Genomic DNA, 19,245 nt, shown 5'->3' with positions numbered 1-19,245 from the left:
ACCATAGATTGAGGTCTGAGGTCTGCAGCTGTGGTTGTCCACCATTTCAGATGATTGATCTTGTAAACAGATGTTGTAATATTACTGTATTGGTAAATACAGTACAGTACTATAAATATGTTCTCTCTTCTGATTTTCTTCTTTTTTTTTTTTTTTTTTGAGACAGAGCCTCGCTCTGTCACCGGGCTGGAGTGCAGTGGTGCGATCTCAGCTCGCTACAACCTCCATCTCCCGAGTTTAAGCGATTCTCTGCCTCAGCCTCCCCAGTAGCTGGGATTACAGGCACACACCACCACACCTGGCTAATTTTTGTTTGCATTTTTTATTAGAGACGGGGTTTCACCATATTGGCCAGGCTGGTCTCAAACTCCTGACTTCAAGTGATCCGCCCACCTCAGCCTCCCAAAGTGCTGGGGTTACAGGTGTGTGAGTCACCACCCCCGGGCTCCTTCTGATTTTCTTAACTTTTTTCTCTGGCTTGCTTTATTGTAAGAATACAGTATACATGTAACAAAATGTGTTAGTTGCCTCTTTATGATCAGTAAGGCTTCTTGTCAGCAGTATGCTGTTAGTAGTTAAGTTTCTGAAGAATCAAAAGTTATTTATGGGCCGGGCGCAGTGGCTCACGCCTGTAATCCCAACACTTTGGGAGGCCGAGGTGGGTGGATCACGAGGTCAGGAGTTATAGACCAGCCTGGCCAACACAGTGACACCCCGTCTCTACTAAAAATACAAAAATTAGCCCGGCATTGTAGCGCATGCCTGTAGTCCCAGCTACTTGGGAGGCTGAGGCAGGAGAATCAGATGAAACCAGGAGGCAGAGGTTGCAGTGAGCCGAGACCGTGCCACTGCACTCCAGCCCGGGCAACGGAGTAAGACACTGTCTCAAAAAAAAAAAAGAAAAGGAAAGAAAAAAAAAGTAGTGAGGTCTGCTGCCCTCTACTGGTGAAGGCTAAGTATAGCTTGTGTTGTACAGTTAGGTCTCTTGTCTCTAGTGAGTCAGATATTTTAAGAATGGAAAAACAAGGGTGGATGTCAGTTAAACATAGAAATTTGAAAGAAAGAGAATCCCCTTTGATTATTGGTACGTAAAACCGGAATAGGCAAAATTCACAAGTCAAGATAATTTTCGTGTATGAGCTTAAGGATGATTTATCAAATTGTTTTCTAAGAAACTCAACTCGCTTTGATGTCCAGTAAAGGAAATAATCTGGTAGGGAGTTGAAATTGCTGTTGCTTGTTTATTGTCTCTGTCCTCAGTCTGTAATGTTCTACAAAAGCAGAGATATTTGATGCACTGTGTACTTCCATATATTCTCCTATGATTAGAACAATATGTGGCCCATGTAATGCTCAGTACACAATTTTTGAACGACTGAGCTTTGCGTTTTTATTTAAACATCTTTTTTTGGATAAAAAGAAAAATTTAGAGAAGAAAATCTTAAGTATCCTAGGATCATATATCAAATCAGAGGATTTCAGTGAGCTGTATAAAAGGAGATAGATTCTGGGACATAGGGCAAATTTTAGCAGAGTTGGGATAATGACTGGGTAAGAAAGGACAGTTCTTTGTCCCGAAAGGAATTCTCTGGTATTAAGGCCCTCTGTGAAAGTTGCTGGAGAAATTCAGTTCTGCAAAGTTTAAAGTAAATGGTTTGCTGTTCATGGAGTGCTAGATTACTTAATACAGTCCAGCCTTTATCTAGGTAAAGGTGATGCTTTTCCCATTATGGAAGATGTTAGGATGCTAAGTTTGAATATGAAAAAGTGCTGTTTTTCCTAGAGGTAATCAAATCACCATTTTGGTTGTATTTCCCATTGCAGAAAATTCAAGATGCATTCTGTTTGTATAATTTGTTTTTATGAAATAAAGCGTAAAACTTCATATGGTAAATTTTCACACTGTGATTCATTGTATTTGAGCATGCCTATAGAAAGTGATTGCTACTGTGTCAAATATTGAATGATTTGAATAATTACTAAGTTGTTCGGTTGTGTGTAGGATACTGCTGCTTTGACTTGGTAGAGAGCTTGTTCTAGCCCTGCTAGGTATGCCTAAATCTCCGTGACATAAAAAACAGGCTCTTTTAGAGTTGTGAGACTGCTGCTTGAAATCAGGCAAAGCTGTGTGATTCCCAGCTGTTTCCACCACTTGAGTATTGAATAGGATTTATTAAGAAAAGTAGTGGTGTTATTCTTGGATAACTTAATTGTATCTGTGATAAGTTTTTTCTCCACTCAAACCTTTCCAAGTTATATCTGAAAGCAATATTTTCAGATTCATTCCTCAAATATTTAGGAACTCTGCACAGTACATTGTAGAAAGGGAAATGAAAATTTAATTGCTCCATGCCTATTTCTTGCTCTTTATCTTGCATCCTAGTGTGCTGAGGGAAAGGGATCAAATTCTTATGTGGTAGTAGAGAGATGCAGCGGAGTATGCTATGCTGAGACCTGACATACCTGCTCAGCAATACCGGAAATATAGAAATGAGGACAGCTTGTCGGGTAGAAGAAACAGAAACCAAGAGCTAGAAAGGTGAGACTATATAAGAGATAGGGATAGCAAGCAACTTGAGGCTTTGCTGATTGAGTGTCCTGTCATAAGCAGAAGATGATTTAGTTCTGTGGTCTTAGAGAAAGGTATTTTGAGAGAGGAGCTTCACACTGCCACTTTTCCCATTTATCTTATTTTGTTTAAAGGGATAGTCCCTTAGTTATCCACATAATACTTTGGTCTAGAATAATTTATACCATGACTTTTGTCAGATATTTCTGATTTGTCTATAGATGGTTACTGAATTCATATAGATGGAAGGATATTGTGCATAAAAATATGAGAATATAATTTTGAACTATTTTAGCTCAAATGATCTCCAAATGCTAAAGAACTGCAAGGTAGGGAACAGTGAGTACTCTATATATACAATTTTACTGTGGGAAAACATACATACAATTTCTTTTTTTTTTTTTGAGTGGTCTCGCTCTGGCAACCCAGGCTGGAGTGCGGTGTGGCGGATCAGCTCTGCAAGCTCCGCCTCCGGGTTTCACGCCATTCTCCTGCCTCAGCCTTCCCGAGTAGCTGGGACTGGCGCTTCCGCCACAGCCCGGCTAGTTTTTGTATTTTTAGTAGAGAGCGGGGTTTCACCATGTTAGCCAGGATGGTCTCGATCTCCTGACCTGTGATCCATCCCGTCGGCCTCCCAAGTGCTGGGATTACAGGCTTGAGCCACCCAGCGCCCGGTAATTTCTTATTTTAACCTTTTTTTTTTTTGAGATGGAGTTTCGCTTTGTCCCCCAGGCTGGAGTACAGTGGTGCCATCTCGGCTCACTGCAAGCTCCGCCTTCTGGGTTCACGGTATTCTCCTGCCTCAGCCTCCCGAGTAGCTGGGACTACAGACGCCTGCCACCGCCTGCCACCGCGCCTGGCTAATTTTTTTGTATTTTTAGTAGAGATGGGGTTTCACCGTGTTAGCCAGGATGGTCTCGATCTCCTGACCTTGTGATCCGCCCACCTCGGCCTCCCAAAGTGCTGGAATTACAGGCATGAGCCTCCACGCCCGGCTAATTTTTATATTTTTAGTAGAGACGAGTTTCACCATGTTGGTCAAGCTGTTCTTGAACTCTTGACCTCAAGTGATCCACCTGCCTCAGCCTCCCAAAGTGCTGGGATTACAGGCGTGAACCACTATGCTCGGCTGATTTTAACCATTTTTAAGTTTGCAGTTCAGTGGCATTAAGTACATTCACATTGTGGGATGCTTACCATCATCCATTTGCAGAACTTCTCTTCTTTCCAAACTGAAACGCTGTACCCCTTAAGCAATAACTCCCTATCCCCCCAGCCCCTGGCAACCATCATTCTACTTTCTGTACGAGTGTGACTAATCCGGGTACCCATGTTTGTGGAATTATGCAATATTGTTCTTTTGTGAATGACTTACTTCACTTAGCATGATGTCCTCAAGGTTCACCCATATCGTAGCACCTGTCAGAATTTCCTTTCTTTTTAAAAAATACTGAATAATCCACTGAATGTATGTACCACATTTTGTTTGTCCTTGGATTACTTCCTGGAAATACTTTTAAAGGAGACATAGTATTGGCTTAGTAGACAAGGTGATCTCCCCGGCCCCCCACTTCCCCACACTTGGGAATATATAGTCGCTTACCTCGTCACTCTGAGGAGGAGATGGTAGGGAGTGGAGGTTGTATTTATTTTCGGGAAAAAAAACCAGACTCCCAGGTGGTGCTGATGAATCCATCTCTTCCTACCCTTTTGTGATTAATTGGATCTGTGTTCAAGATTCCCAAGTTTTGCCTGAATTCTAGACGTGTAGAGCCAACTCTCTAGTGGTTTTCACCTCAGTTTCAGTGTTAGAACTGTAAGAACTGCCAGTCTACCCCTTTCCTTTGAAGAGAAGTGGACGGGAAACCTGGAGTCCAGGATTATATAAGCCAAGGAAGCTCAGAGTTTCAAGAAGAGAGAGGAGGTCAGTGTCTAATGATGAGAACTGTGTCTAATGATGAGAAGAGGGCAAACAGGATGAATATTGAGAAGCAATTACTTGATTTGTCAGTTAGTAAGTAGAACATCGGGCCTTCTTCTCGTACTTCCCCTAATGCACGTACTCAAAAGCTTTGTATGTAATTTTTAGGGGAATTAATCTTCAAGCCCATCCCTACATCTCAATTAAGACCTTCTGGCTTAAAGCAGTTTTAGTTTTAGTAGCTTTGGGTGGAGCCAGGTGAGAATGGACAAAGTGAAAGGCGAGATGGGCGGGGCATGGTGGCTCACAACTGTAATCTCAGCACTTTGGGAGGCCAGGAGGGAGAATTGCTTGAGCCCAGGATCTCGTGACTAGCCTGGGTCTTAAAACAACCACCACCAAAAACCCAAAATTTACAACTTAGCTACTCTGTCTCCATCACATTTATTTAAAAAGAAAGAAAAGGGGAGATGGAGACAGTGTTATGACTTGTGGGAAAAGGGAAGGGCAGACACTGGTGATTTTCAGTAGGGAAGATTCAAGCACAGGCTGGCAAAAGATTGGGGATGATGATGATTGCAGCATCATCCCTTGGAGAGGGTATACAATGGGATCATGACCCCAGGCTGAGGGACAAGAAGAAGAAGAAACTGGAGCAGATTTGAGGTAGACAAGAATAAAGTTGAATTGGTTATCTAGTATTTTGAGTGCCAAGAATATAATCATTCACATATTAGCCTGGTGTGGCGGCACGAGCCTGTAGTCCCACCTACTTGGGAGGCTGAGGCAGGAGAATTGCTTGAACCCGGGAGGCGGAGGTTGCAGTGAGCCAAGATTGCGCCACTGTACTGCAGCCTGGGTGACAGAGCGAGACTCCGTCTCCAAAAAGAAAATAATCATTCACATAATTTGTCAGCAGACCCAAAGTGACTAAGGAAAATGATAGGCAAGTTTCTCAAGGTTTTTAAAATTGTCTGCTTCACGTAACACTCTTTGTAATTTAGGGTGTATAAAATGGATAACAAAAGCGAAAGAGGGACTGCTTAAAGCAGACCTTTTCATTTTTGTTTTCCACTTTGTGTTTAAAGAGCTTCTATGTCTTAGACTCACCAGTACTTGATAGTATCAGTCTTAAAGCTTTGTTTTGCTTTGCCAGTTTGATCAGTGGAACAAATCTTGGTTTTGTAATTTGCATTTTCACAATTACTAATGAGGTTGAGAGGCAGGCTAGTGTAGCATTTAAGAGCTATGGACTCCCTGGGTTTGAATCCCATTTTGCCACTTAGTACTTACTGATACAGGTAATTTACTTTTGCTCTCGGTGCCTCCCTTTCCTTACCTGTGAAGAGGGATGATACTAGTTCCTACTATATACATTTGTAAGGATTACAGTGCTACAAACGGTGCCTAACATGTGAAAAGCTCTATTTTAAAATTACGTCTTATTTCATGTATTTATTAGTCATTTCTATTTCTTTTTCTGAGAAGTCTGCATACCCTTTGCCTGTTTTTCTACTGAGGTGTCTTTATTTTGTAATTTGTTGGACATATATAGTTACAGATATTTTCTTCTACTCTGTTTGCTCTTTAATTTTTCAGAGAAAAATCTATCTGACTTCTTCCTGAAGCCTCTGAATTTTGCCTACAGGAGGACATATCTTAAAAATCAGTTTTTGTGTGTGCTTTAGTCAAGTTTTTTTTGTTTGTTTGAGGCAGGGTCTCGCTGCATTGCCCAGGCTAGAGTGCAGTGGCCCCATCTCAGCTCACTGCTACCTTCACCTCCTGGGTTCAAGTAATTCTCCTGACTCAGCCTCCTCAGTAGCTGGGACTACAGGGGTGAGCCACCATGAGTGGCTAATTTTTTTTTTTTTTTTTTTTTTGGTATTTTTAGTAGAGATGGGGTTTCACCATGTTGGCCAGGCTGGTTTTGAACTCCTGACTTCAAGTCGCCTGCCTTGGCCTCCCAAAGTGCTAGAATTACAGGCGTGAGCCACTGCTCCTGATTTTAAACATATTCCTCTAGCACTTTCTATAGTTTACATTTTCCTCATTAATCTACCTATAATTTGTGTGTATGTTGGGTGGAGGTGGGGGTTAAAATGTACATCAAGTTTTTTTTGACAATGAAAGAGAACTTGAAGAGGAAGAAGTCTTAGAGTCAGATCTGAATTAGAGTCTGTTCTGCATAACTTGGGCAAGCCCCTGCTGTCTCTTATTTTTGACTCTGTAAAATGGAGATACTACTCAATTTCTGTGCTGCATAGACTGGGTATGAGAATCAAGTGAGTTGTGGCAAAGCACTTGGAAACTTCCTGCAGTGGCTTAGTAACCTAAGTGTCTGGTGAAAAATACTTGGGTATTAATATTACAGAAGCAAGCCCCAGGTATGTTTTATATACCATGGTGTACGTTTGGTCTTGAATGTCTTCAGCCAGGTCATGATTAGAAAACTTAGAAATGAAACTTTGCAATGCTTGTGGGAAGTCTCTCTTAATCTCTTGAGAGCCAGTGAGTTAGAACCAATCAGTTAAGTTTCTCTATCTGGTGGCATGTTAGAGTCATTCACTGGGGAAGATTTTTTGCAAAGTACTGATGCCTAGGCCTCACTCCCAGATACTGGAATTTATTCCATCTGGAGAGGAACCTGGGCATCATTGTTTTAAATAAAATCACTTCAGGTGATTTTATTGTGCAGCTGAAGGAGGGCTACTGATACAATGAATATAGAATTGAGGATTTGGTAGCGTTCTTCTATACTCGTTTGCTGGTCAGGTTGTAAAGAAGAGTTCCCTGTTCTTAAACAGTTGTGGCCTTCTAACCCTGGCTCTAGGAGTGGCTGGAGTCAAAACCTTGCCAAAGTAGAGAGCTGAGATCATCTGACAAATTAAGTTGTATTGGAGTGTTATGTAGTTTGAACCCTCTTAAAGAAAATTTTGTCAGAGGTTTTTGGGGTTTTCAGGGTTTTTTGTTTGTAGGGGTTGAAGAGGGTGGGGAGCTTAACAGAAATTTGTTCTCTCAATTCTAAAGGCCAGAAGCCCAGTATCAATGTGTTGGTAGGTTTGGTTTCTTCTCTGTGGCTTGCAGGTGGCCACCTTTTTGCTGCATCTCTACGTGGTCTTATTCTGTATGCGTGCACCCCTGATGTTTCTCTCCAAAGTGTTAAAGTTTATGTTAAAAGCACTTGGAAGCTTGTTTAAAAAACCATTTATAATGCCCTAGTATCAGTGATAAATGTTAGTTGTGCAGCCTTCCTTAAAATGTTTTAAAAAATTACTTTATACTTTGTCTTAGTACACGTTATTGAAACAGGAGACTTCCCTGACCCCCTCACAGGACGGGACGTGTGACAGGGGTGTGGCTTGTTTATTCCTCTTATGGGAAGGGGAGCTCACAGGTGAGCAGGTACAGGAGCCAGGGCGAGCGCTTTTGGGCTCCAGCCCCACAGCAGTGTCTAGGAGTGTTACAGTGCTCTTTTAGCCCTGTTGTCCCAGCATAACAGCTCAGAAAAGAGTCAGTGTGACATCCTTTTTGGGTTCCCGCATGCAGGGCATCCCGAGTTCTTTTCCTGTGTCCGGGAAGAATCAGGTCACAGGGACTTGAAGGATGGTGAATGTGGAGATTTTATTGAGTGAGTGATGGAAGTGGCTGTCAGTGGGATGGGGAGCTGGTGAGAGGGGATGGAGTGGGAAGATGATCTTCTCCTGGAGTTGGGCTATCTCTTAGCCAGTCTCCAACCGCCCCCAGCTTCAACCTCCTCTCCACCTTTAGACATTTCCTCACTTCTCTTCTTCTCTGCTGTGCTACACTGCTCTGCCACTCTTCTGCTTTTGGAGCCTGGGGCTTGGGGTTTATATGGGCACAGGATAGGGGTGTGTGGCAGGCCAAAAGGGAACACTTGGGCGTGAAAACAGGAATGCCTGTTCTCATTTAGGGCTGCAGGTCCAGGCTTGAGCCCTCGCCAGGGACCCCACCCTCATACCTACTGTCCTTATTATTCTTGCAGTATAATGAATGCATCAGCAAATTGAAAACAGATAGTTTTTGCCCTTTCTTAATTTAATTAAAATGACAGTTAAGTAGTTTGATATATTGCCTTTGGAGTCATTTCCAGGAGGCTATATTTGTTTTCTTGGTATAATGGCCGGTGTAACGTTATCAGTTTTAAGTTAAATGTAGTATTAATGAAACTTCAGCTTTTTACTTTCTCTTCTTGTTTCTATAGCCCCTTTTTCCTGACTAGATTAACTGGTGATACTAAATTTGAACAGTTCCATAATTCATGTTTTTTATGTCTAAAACCAATTACTTTTTCCCCTTTCTATTTGTAGGTTATGCAATGGTCTCTGCAAGATGGTTTATTCTTGAATTGGACCTTTTTAAGACTGACAAATGCTGGTACTTCATCTTCTATAAGTGGACTATAATTTCTTTTCTCAAGACAACTACATAAGCAGACAAAATTGCAAAGATCTGCCCTGTGTCGAGTATGACAGCCACGACTCGTGGCTCTCCGGTCGGAGGGAATGACAACCAGGGCCAGGCTCCTGATGGACAGTCTCAGCCCCCCCTCCAACAAAATCAGGTAGGATGTTGAAGATACTAGTTAAAGCTACAGTGGAGTGGGGCTGGGCTCAGTGGTTCACACCTGTAATCCCAGCACTTTGGGAGGTCAGGGCAGGCGGATCACTTGAGGTCAGGAGTTTGAGACCAGCCTGGCCAACAGGGTGAAACCCTACAAAAATTAGCTGGGCGTGGTAGCGTGCGCCTGTAATCCCAGCTACTTGGGAGGCTGAGACAAGAGAATCGCTTTAACCTGGGAGGCTGAGGTTACAGTGAGCTGAGATAGCGCCACTGTACTCCAGCCTGGGTGACAGAGCTAGTCTCTGTCGCGGAAAAAAAAAAACGAAAAACCAAAACCTACCTTGGTAGGTCTACTGTTGGGGTACTAAATGATGGAACATGTTCTAAATACTTTGTGAAGCAACTGTTATTTTAAGTTTTGATTAACAAAAGTGAACAGGTCGGGCGTGGTGGCTCACACCTGTAATCCCAGCAATTTGGGAGGCCGAGGCAGGTGGATCACGAGGTCAGGAGTTCGAGACCAGCCTGACCAATATGGTGAAACCCCATCTCTACTAAAAAATACAAAAATTAGCTGGGTGTAGTGGTGCGCGTCTGTAGTCCGAGCTGGTCAGGAGGCTGAGGCAGAAGAATCCCTTGAACTCAGGAGGCAGAGGTTGCAGTGAGCCAAGATGGCACCACTGCATTCCAGCATGGGCGACAGAGTGAGACTCCATCTCCAAAAAAAAAGAAAAAAAAAAAAGAAAAATGAACATAGGTCTTGCATAGTAACAAGAAAGCTCAAGTGGTGTAGATGGTAATCCTTGACTATGTAGTCCATCTTTTTCTGGCAGCTTAACTGTCAGTCATTAAAATTAAGCCATGTGTCAATTCTAAGAGGGAAAGCATTAAATCGTTCAGTGTAGCCTATGATTAGCATGGACCCATCATAAATCATGACACCACTTTCTACCCCATAAATACATACAATTGTAAATTGTCAATTTACGATAAGATTATAAAAAGAACACGGACCCAAGTCATGTTGCCTAGCATTCAAATTTCAGCTTTGTACCATATTTGCGTTATGACTCTGGGTAAATTATATAACCTCTAAGCCTCAAGTTTGTCTCTCTGTACAGTGAGGGTAATAATAGTGTAACTACTTCATGGGTTGTTAAAAGGATCAATTGAAGTAATGCTAAACATAGATTTTGGTATTAAGGTTTTATGCTGACCTCAAAACTCATAGGGTGTATCTCTTTCTGTTCTCTGGATGAATTTATGCGAAGTTTATTATTTGTTTCATTAATTGTTTGGAAGATTTTACTGGTGGACCCATCTGGCCTGGGGTTTTATTTATGGGAAAGTTTTAATTGAAGATCCTTTTTTTTATTTGGAGATGGAGTCTTGTTCTGTTGCCCAGGCTGGAGTGCAGTGGTGTGATCTTGGCTCACTGCTACCTCTGCCTCCCTGGTTCAAGCGATTCTTCTGCCTCAGCCTCCTGAGTAGCTGGGATTACAGGCGCGTCCCACCACACCTGGCTAATTTTTGTATTTCTAGTAGAGACAGGGTTTCACCATGTTGGTCAGGCTGGTCTCGAGCTCCTTACCTCGTGATCCGCCTGCCTTGGCCTCCCAAAATGCTGGGATTACAGGCATGAGCCACCTGCGCCTGGCTGATCCATTTTTTTTTAAGTGGAGGAATTTTTAAATTTTTAGCGTCTTCTGGTAAATTGTGTTTTTCAAGGAATTGGTTTATTTCATCTAGATTTTCAAATTTGAGGTAAAGTTGTTAATGACCCTTTTTATTATCTTTTTTGTGTCTTGGGGCCTATGGTAATGCCTCCTTATTTCTGATACCACTACTAATGTCATTAAACCTTCTAAAAAACCAACTCTCTTGTCTTTACTCCCTCCCCCCACCCCCTCCCGCCAACACACACACACACACACACACACTCTCACTCTCTCTCGCACGCGTGCGCGTCTCTGTTCCTTTTAGTTTGGATTTGGTTTGCTGTTCTTTTTCTCATTTCTTGAAATGGAAATTAAGATGATTGATTTCAGTTGTCTTTTCTAATATATACAGTTTTATATTGGGAAGTAGTAAACTGAATGACAAAACATTAACACTTGTGATGTGCAGCTCAAACAGTGCTTAGAGGTAAGTTAGTTGAGGTGTGTGTAAATTATCGCAAACATGCTGCTTCCAATTTTTACATGTTTGTGTAGAGTCGGGTAAGTTTTTAGGCAAAAGTGTTATTTTTAAGTTTTTTTTACTATTATTTGGGGATAAGTTCTTATTGTCCAGCTATTACAGGTTAGATATTCTATTATAAGTAGTATAGAAAAGAGCTTCTGTCTCTCCTTTTTCCTCTTCCTCTGCCATTTTAGAGAAGTGAACAAGTTGGGGTTTTTTTCTCCCCCAAATAAGTGTGTCAGTTTTATTCCTTTTCCTCTCTAGTTCCCATTTTCGAGACATAAAATATTAAAATGTATGGTCACAGGTCTTGGACAGAGTTAAGTCCTTCCTGTATCATACATTTGTTAGCCAGTATTCAGGTTTTTAAAAGCGTAGTCAGAGGTTTGAGTTGGATGCCAAAGATTTCTAATTTTAAACCAGAAGCTAGTAGTTAGAGTTCCAATATCTTTCCCTCTTTCTTTTCCATTTTATACCTGCATTGTCCATGAAATTCTAACCTCTTTTGCAATGTTTCTGATTTGCATGGCTTTAGACAAAAATCAAACCATTTATTTAACCTTACTCTTATTTTAAGGTGTGCTTGATGATTTTTAGAGCTCTTGGGTTTGTGATATTCAACCTAATATTCTATGTCTACATTGTGTTCTTTTTCTTCTAAAAACTTTACATTTTTTAAGATGACTGGTAATTTAAAATAACAAAGGAATGAAACAAATTACATTATCCCTCACCCTAACATTTTGTTTTTCTCTACTTATTAATGTTAGGATTTTATTTTACAAGATCTGACACGGTTGTACCAAGAAGCAGCAACCAAAGTGTTAATCACTGTTCAATTTAGGGCTCACTTTTTGGATATGCTTTTTATGTGCTGGCATAAAGGGAATTTCTAAAATCAGATTTTTCACTTAAATTTTTTTAAGCATGCCTTTAAAAAAATTCTCTTAGAGAATTTTAGGCTTTAGTATGTAGTAAAACTCGAGAAATGAAACAGCCTTGGCAGAGGCACTGTGGGATGAACACTTTTGGATGCGGTTGCTGGGAGGGTGCAGATTTTCTGGAATGAAATTTGGCAGTATATGTCAGTGGCCTTCAAAGAAATTGTTTATACTGTTCTAGTAATTATATATCCAGGATCCTATCCTAAGGAAAAGTTGAAGTTCAACACAAAGGTTTATATATGAGAACATTCATTACAGCTATGTTTATGTTTGTTAGCAGTAAAAAATACCAAATACTAAATGTCTCCTTAATTTTGTTTAATTCATGCAATATTATCTGGCCATTAATTTTTTTTAAGATTTCTAATGATCAAAAATATTGAATACCTAGATACATTGAATGGAAAAGGACACAGACTTAAGTATAATTCCAGTTTTATTGAACATATATACGGACAGTTTTTATTTACTGTTAAAGATTACAAGGAAATAAATATCGGTGGTGTTTATAGGTGTGGAATTACAGGTGTTTTAAATTTTATTTTTTATATTTTCTATTTTCTATAAGCATGTATAAACTATGTCGGGGGAAAGGAGTTAAAAAATAATAAAGCAGGCTTCCAAAGTTACATACTTCACATCAGACATTTTTGTTGGACTTGTAACACTTGACTTCTGTGCTGTAGTTTCCTTTGCCTTGAGACCAGCCCTGTGGGCACCTGCACAGTGTTCTCCATCTTAAGTAGAAGTTCACCATTCAGTTACTAATTGACCATATGAGTTCATGTATAAACTTTGTAAGTAAAGCATATTAATGCTGGTAAACTCATCTGTCTTCGTGCAAGTGCTTATTATGCAACTCTTTATTTTACAACTGTTCAATAGGTGCTTGAGTGTTAGGGCGAGGGGCCCCTTTCTCTTAAAGGGCCATCAGCCTACAGTGAATAGAAAATTCAAGAACACATGAGTAAAAATCAGTTTAAAATTTAGGTTAGTTTCATTTTGAAAGGGAAGATACCACTTGCTTTCTGAATTAAGAGTGAAGGTCATAAAAGTTCATTCACTTAGTTGTGAAAATATTATGCACTGCTAAAGCAGGGGGGAGAGAAAGACATGCTAAAAATGAGGAATAAAAGAAGTGAAAAATAGCCACATTAGTTGAAAGTGATGTTACTTATTTAAGAACCATAATCATGAACTTCTAAATAATTGTTGTTTGAGTAATAGTTTGGGTGTAGGGAAATTATGGAATAATTACGTTTTCCCCCCTTCAAATAAAAAAAGTAGAAGTTATAAATTATAATGTGTAAAATGAGATGTATCATATTTGTAGAATAATTTCTGTCATGGCTCACATAATGGGAAATGTAAGCAGAGAGGCAGTACACATTATGATTAAGAACGCAAACTATTTAGACTTTGATTCAAATCCTGAGTGTAGAATTTGAGTTGTGTGATCTTGGGCTACTTATTGTCTGAGTTTTTTTCATCTATTAAATGGCAGTAACATACTTCATTAGGTTGTTGAGGATTAAATGAAATTATTTTAAAGCACAGTAGTACAGAGATGGCCTGAAACATCATAAACTTTCAATTATTTTATCTTTTGTAAAAATTTACAATACAGTTGTCCCTTAGTATTCATGGAAGATTGGTTCCAGGACCTCTTACCACTTGGATAGCAAAATTGGTGTATGCTCAAGTCCCTGATATAAAATGGTTTAGTATTTGAATATAACTCATGTACATCTTTCTGTATATACTTCACATAATCTCTAGATTACTTATGATGCCTAATATAGTGTAGATGCTGTATAAATCGTTATTATGCTGTATTGTTTGGGGAATCATGACAAGCAAAAAAGTTTGTACATATTCAGCACATATTCAATTTTTCCTGAATATTTTCAATCCAAGGTTGTTGGTTGACTTTGCAGATGCAGAACCCATGGATATGTAGGGCTATTTACTGAATTTTAAAATCTGCAATGCTTGTCTGTGTTGGTGTTTGGATTACTATTTTACATATGTTATAGAAACTTAAATGTGGAATATTTAATTTTTAATTAAGACTTCATCGCCTGATTCTTCCAATGAAAATTCCCCGGCAACTCCCCCAGATGAGCAAGGTCAAGGTGATGCCCCACCACAGCTTGAAGATGAGGAACCTGCATTTCCACATACTGACTTGGCCAAGTTGGATGACATGATCAACAGGTGAGTTGGTGTGTAACACAGAAGAAAGAGAGCAGACAGGAAAGTAACCGCACTGCCTCCTTAATAGTCTTTACAGCTTCGTCACTGCCAAGTGCTTTATAACCCATGATTCTTAATGGATTTAATAAATGAAAGGGAGTGACAGTGTTAGTAAAATTTTCACATTAATGATGATGACCCTGCTTAGTTTGTTTCTGAAGTAAAATTGTATGTTCAGTTTCCCTCTTGGAGAGTTTATGAAGTTTTTTTCTCATTGGTCTCTTGGTTGCTGGATGACTTTCATAATTTTGGGATGGCCTGCGGTAAATCAGGTCATGAGGACATTGAGTTCCTCAGAACCTGATCCTAGTGAACTCTTGACTAGTTTGAGCCATTTAACCATCCTAGATGTTTCCTTTTTTTGGTCTTCATCTCAGGGAACAGTTCAGAATATAATTTTTCACACTTGTAGTACAAACAACCACCCTATCCCACCCCCACACACTTTGATTATTTAGAGGAAAACTCCAAGAGAGTGAAGCTTTAAGCTTTTGTGCAGAGGAAGAAAAAGATTTCAAGAGGCTAGGGAAGAGCACATCAAAGAATCCCATATGACTGTGGTCTTGACTGTGGGCTCAACAAGTGAGTGCCAGGAAGGTGTGACACATTTCCCCCTCACTACCCAAAAGGAAAGTAATGAAAACACATATTCTTAAAGGCACTTGCTTTACTGAGTTGTTTTTTTTTTTTTAATTTCATTTTCTAAAAATAAGTCAACACTATTAAATGCATAATGTGAGAGGAAATAAAAATCCTTTGCATTAAAAAAAGAAATCTAAATACATAAATAATGAGTATGCATTGTTAAACAGAAATATTTTATGTAGGTAAACTTCTCTGTACTTTTCCCCCTTACATACACATATTCCTGCCGAAAATTACTGTTAACAATTAGTACATTCTCCAGATTGCCTTTGTGTTTACTATCATATATGAATTGATTTTTCTATAAATACAGGATTCTTACTATAATTTTGTAACTTGCTTTCATTTATCTTGAATATTTTTCCTATTAATATCCATTGTTTTTAATTATATATTTACAAGAATACATTGTGTGATTCTGGCAGGTGTCTATAGTAATGGTATATAATTATGTTTAATGGTGGTCCCTGACCATTCTCTATAGCAGTGATACCACAGCAGAAGGTTGTATTGTTTGTTGCTTTTCCATACTTGTCTGGTGGTTGGTGATTGGTAGTAAAATACTTCTTAGGCTGAAGTTGCATATTATTAGGAAGTTCTCGGTGGGGAGAAAAATATAAATGATTTTTTTTTTTTTTGAGACGGAGTCTCACTCTGCCACCAGACTGGAGTGCAGTGGTGTGATCTCGGCTCACTGCAACCTCCGCCGCCTCGGTTCAAGCGGTTCTCCTGCCTCAGCCTCCTGAGTAGCTGGGACTACAGGAGTGCGCCACCACGCCCAGCTAATTTTTGTGTTTTCAGTAGAGATGGGGTTTCACCATGTTGGCCAGGATGGTCTCGATCTCTTTTCTTCTTTTTGAGACAGAGTCTCTCTCTGTTGCCCAGGCTGTAGTGGAGTGGCACGATCTTGGCTCACTGCAACCTCCGCCTCCCAGGTTCAAGTGATTCTTCTGCCTCAGCCTCCTGAGTAGCTGAGATTACAGGCATGTGCCACCATGCCTGACTAATTTTTGTATTTTTAGTACAGACGGGGTTTCACCATGTTGGCCAGGCTGGTCTCGAATGCCTGATGTCAGGTGATCCGCCTGCCTTGGCCTCCCAAAGTGCTGGGATTACAGGTGTGAGCCACCACTTCTGGGTGACCCTGTCTCTTACCACAAAAAAAAAAGCAGGAGGAGTGGGGGCGGTGCAACAAAGCGGTTTATCATGTCTCCTTTGATCTGATTCCCGAAAGAGCACTTCCCTGTGAATTTTAACAAAAATATCCCTGATACCTAATTAGTTAATATTTGATTGTTATAATAGTTTTATATCTTAAGTTATCAAGATAATTTAGTTTTCTTCCCTCTCTTATTGCTGTATCTTTTGACAGTACCTGTAAAAATTTGTAGAGACAACAGATGGTGCTTACTCCCACAAAGCAGATATTCTGCCAACCTTGTCTTAATATTTTAATATTATTTTAATATTAAATATTTTCATAGCAAGATAATTATAATTAGTAGCTCATTTGTAGTGCCTCTTTTAGTGTACAACCATTAAGCATGTTTTATTTTATAAAACTTTTAGGCCTCGATGGGTGGTTCCAGTTTTGCCAAAAGGGGAATTAGAAGTGCTTTTAGAAGCTGCTATTGATCTTAGTAAAAAAGGTAAGTTGTATGTTTTTATGCTTTCTATAATGTATGCTACTATATGTGCTTTTACTTTATCCCAAAAGCGGGTGAAATGGATTTGTTTTCCTCCATTTAATTGAGGGTCTTATCTGTTATGGGAAATAATATACAGAAGAACATTTTACAATTAAGTACCCTATAAATGATGGATGGTATGATGGACTCCAGACATATCTGCCCCCTGCCCCCCTTGTAATTTATCTTGAGTCATTTCTGTCCTCAAAATATGTACTGTGTAAGTCTACAAATTATTTACACTTGCCCTTTGACTGCTTTACTAAAATGACAGTGAATTAGAATGTGTGGCTCTTTGTACCTAGTAAAATCTTCATTCATAATCCTTTAGGTAAAAATTACCATTTCGTTAATATTGTACTTTTAAAATAAACTATCTTGCTTACATGTTTGTAAGATTGGGTCTTCCTTTGTCACCCAGGCTGGAGTGTGGTGATGTGATCACAGCTCACTGCAGTCTCTATCTCCTGGGCTCAAGCAGTCCTCCCACCTCAGCCTCCTGAGTGGGACACAGGCATGCACCATCATGCCCACTAATTTTTTTTTTTTTTTGAGATGGAATTTTGTTCTTGTTGCCCAGGCTAGAGTGCAGTGGTGTGATCTTGGCTCACTGCAACCTCCACCTCCTGGGTTCAAGCGATTCTCCTGCCTCGGCCTCCCAAGTAGGTGGGATTACAGGTGCCCACCACCGTACCCGGCTGATTTTTGTATTCTTAATAGAGACAGAGTTTCACCATGTTGGCCAGGCTGGTGTCGAACTCCTGACCTCAGGTGATCCACCCGCCTTGGCCTCCCAAGGTGCTGGGATTATAAGGCATGAGCCACTGTGCCCAACTAATCTCTTTTTCCTCTTTTTTTTTTTTTTTTGGTAGAGACAGACTGGTTCCCCAGGCTGGTCTTGAAGTCCTGGGTTCAAGCGATCCTCCCACCTCGGCCTTCCAAAGTGCTGGGATTGCAGGCATGAGCTACTGTACCCAGCCAATTTTTTTTTTTTTTTTTTAATACACAGGAAAGGTGTGATTTTTCTCTTAGAGAATTGAAAGATGAGGTCTGTTTTTGTTAAACCAACAAAAGGAAATCTGGTGTTTTACTCAGTTGTCCAGAAGAAAAAGTTTAATGCTGGAATTAATCTTTTTTTTTTTTCACCCCAATGTCTTTGGTCTACTTTAGGTGCAGTTGAGTTATCTAACAGAGGACTACTACTGTAATTTCAATTCATCTTTTAAGATACTGCAGATTAAAAAGCAGTAACATTTCATTTTCTGAAATAGGATGGCTATGGATATGTTATAGTTAACAATAGGCACTATCACAATTGAAATTGATTATTGTCAAAATTAACATGTTTAAGTACAACTCCATGGCAAGAGAAAGTTTGATTTATAATAATTCCCCTCTTTTGTTTAAAGAACGTGTCCTTATGCCTCATTAATCCTGTAGAAGTATACCAAAGTGAAAATATAACACACGGACAGGTTACAGTTGTTTTCACCACTCAAAATTTTTTGTTCTTTTACGCGTTTATTCACCAATTCATCAAAATTTTTTAAAGAAAATATCTTTTTTATTTTAAAAATGTTTACTTTTTATGGGTATATAGTAGGTGTATATATTTTGGGGTAATGAGATATTTTGATACAGGCATACAAAGCGTAATAATCACATCAGGATAGATAAGAGTATCCATTACCTCAAGCATTTATCCTTTGTGTTTCAAACAATCCAATTATACTCTTCTAGTTATTTTAAAATGTACAATTAAATTATTTTTTTACCGTACTCCCTGTTTGGTGCTAACAAGTAACTAGGTCTTATTCTATTTTTTGTACCCATTAACCATCCTGCTATTCTCTACATCCGTGTGTTCAGTTGTTTGATTTTTAGATCCCACAAATGAGTGAGAACATGTGATGTTTGTCTTTCTGTGCTTGGCTTATTTAACTTACCATGGTGACCTTTTGTTGCATCCATGTTGTTGGAAATGACAGGATCCCTTTTTTTTTTTTAATGGCTGAATAATACTCCATTGTGTATATGTACCACATTTCCTTTATCCATTCGTCCATTAATACTTAGGTTGGTTCAAAATCTTGGCTATTGTGACCAGTGCTGCATCAAACATAGTAGTGCAGATATCGCTTCAATATACTGATTTTCTTTCTTTTGGGCATATCAGCAAATTTTGGAAGACTTCTGTGCTAAGCATGTTCTAAGTCTTGACTGTAAAATGATGGGTAAACACTGATTAATGGTATTTCATTTAATAGCATTGACATTCAGTGGACGTGTATTCCTCCCTCCACCGTATTTTTTTTTTCTGAGACCACAGTTATTTTTAACAAGTTCCAAATTTTTAAAAGTTTAAATTAGCCGGGCGCGGTGGCTCAAGCCTGTAATCCCAGCACTTTGGGAGGCCGAGACGGGTGGATCACGAGGTCAGGAGATCAAGACCATCCTGGC

The 19,245-nt window shown here is 39.7% G+C and overlaps 1 protein-coding gene across 6 annotated transcripts in view; it reads left to right on the top strand.

The window, feature by feature from the left end:
• The window catches only part of USP9X (ubiquitin specific peptidase 9 X-linked), a 149,399-nt gene that overhangs the window by 29,214 nt on the left and 100,940 nt on the right, over positions 1-19,245 (top strand). For all 6 annotated transcript variants that reach the window (XR_004180896.1, XM_031661021.1, XM_031661020.1 and 3 more), the window contains exons 2-4: positions 8,819-9,072; positions 14,268-14,413; positions 16,667-16,746. Coding sequence is in view for 5 of the 6 variants with exons in the window: in XM_031661021.1 (XP_031516881.1) it covers positions 8,977-9,072; positions 14,268-14,413; positions 16,667-16,746 (322 nt within the window). In the remaining variant the exon portion in view is untranslated. The remainder of the gene's footprint in view (positions 1-8,818; positions 9,073-14,267; positions 14,414-16,666; positions 16,747-19,245) is intronic.

This window comes from Papio anubis, chromosome X (genome assembly GCF_008728515.1).
Source record: "Papio anubis isolate 15944 chromosome X, Panubis1.0, whole genome shotgun sequence".
In the NCBI taxonomy this organism is placed as follows: Eukaryota; Metazoa; Chordata; class Mammalia; order Primates; family Cercopithecidae; genus Papio; species Papio anubis.
The sequence above is the reverse complement of the archived record's forward strand: the minus strand, read 5'-3'. Positions and strand labels throughout refer to the sequence as shown.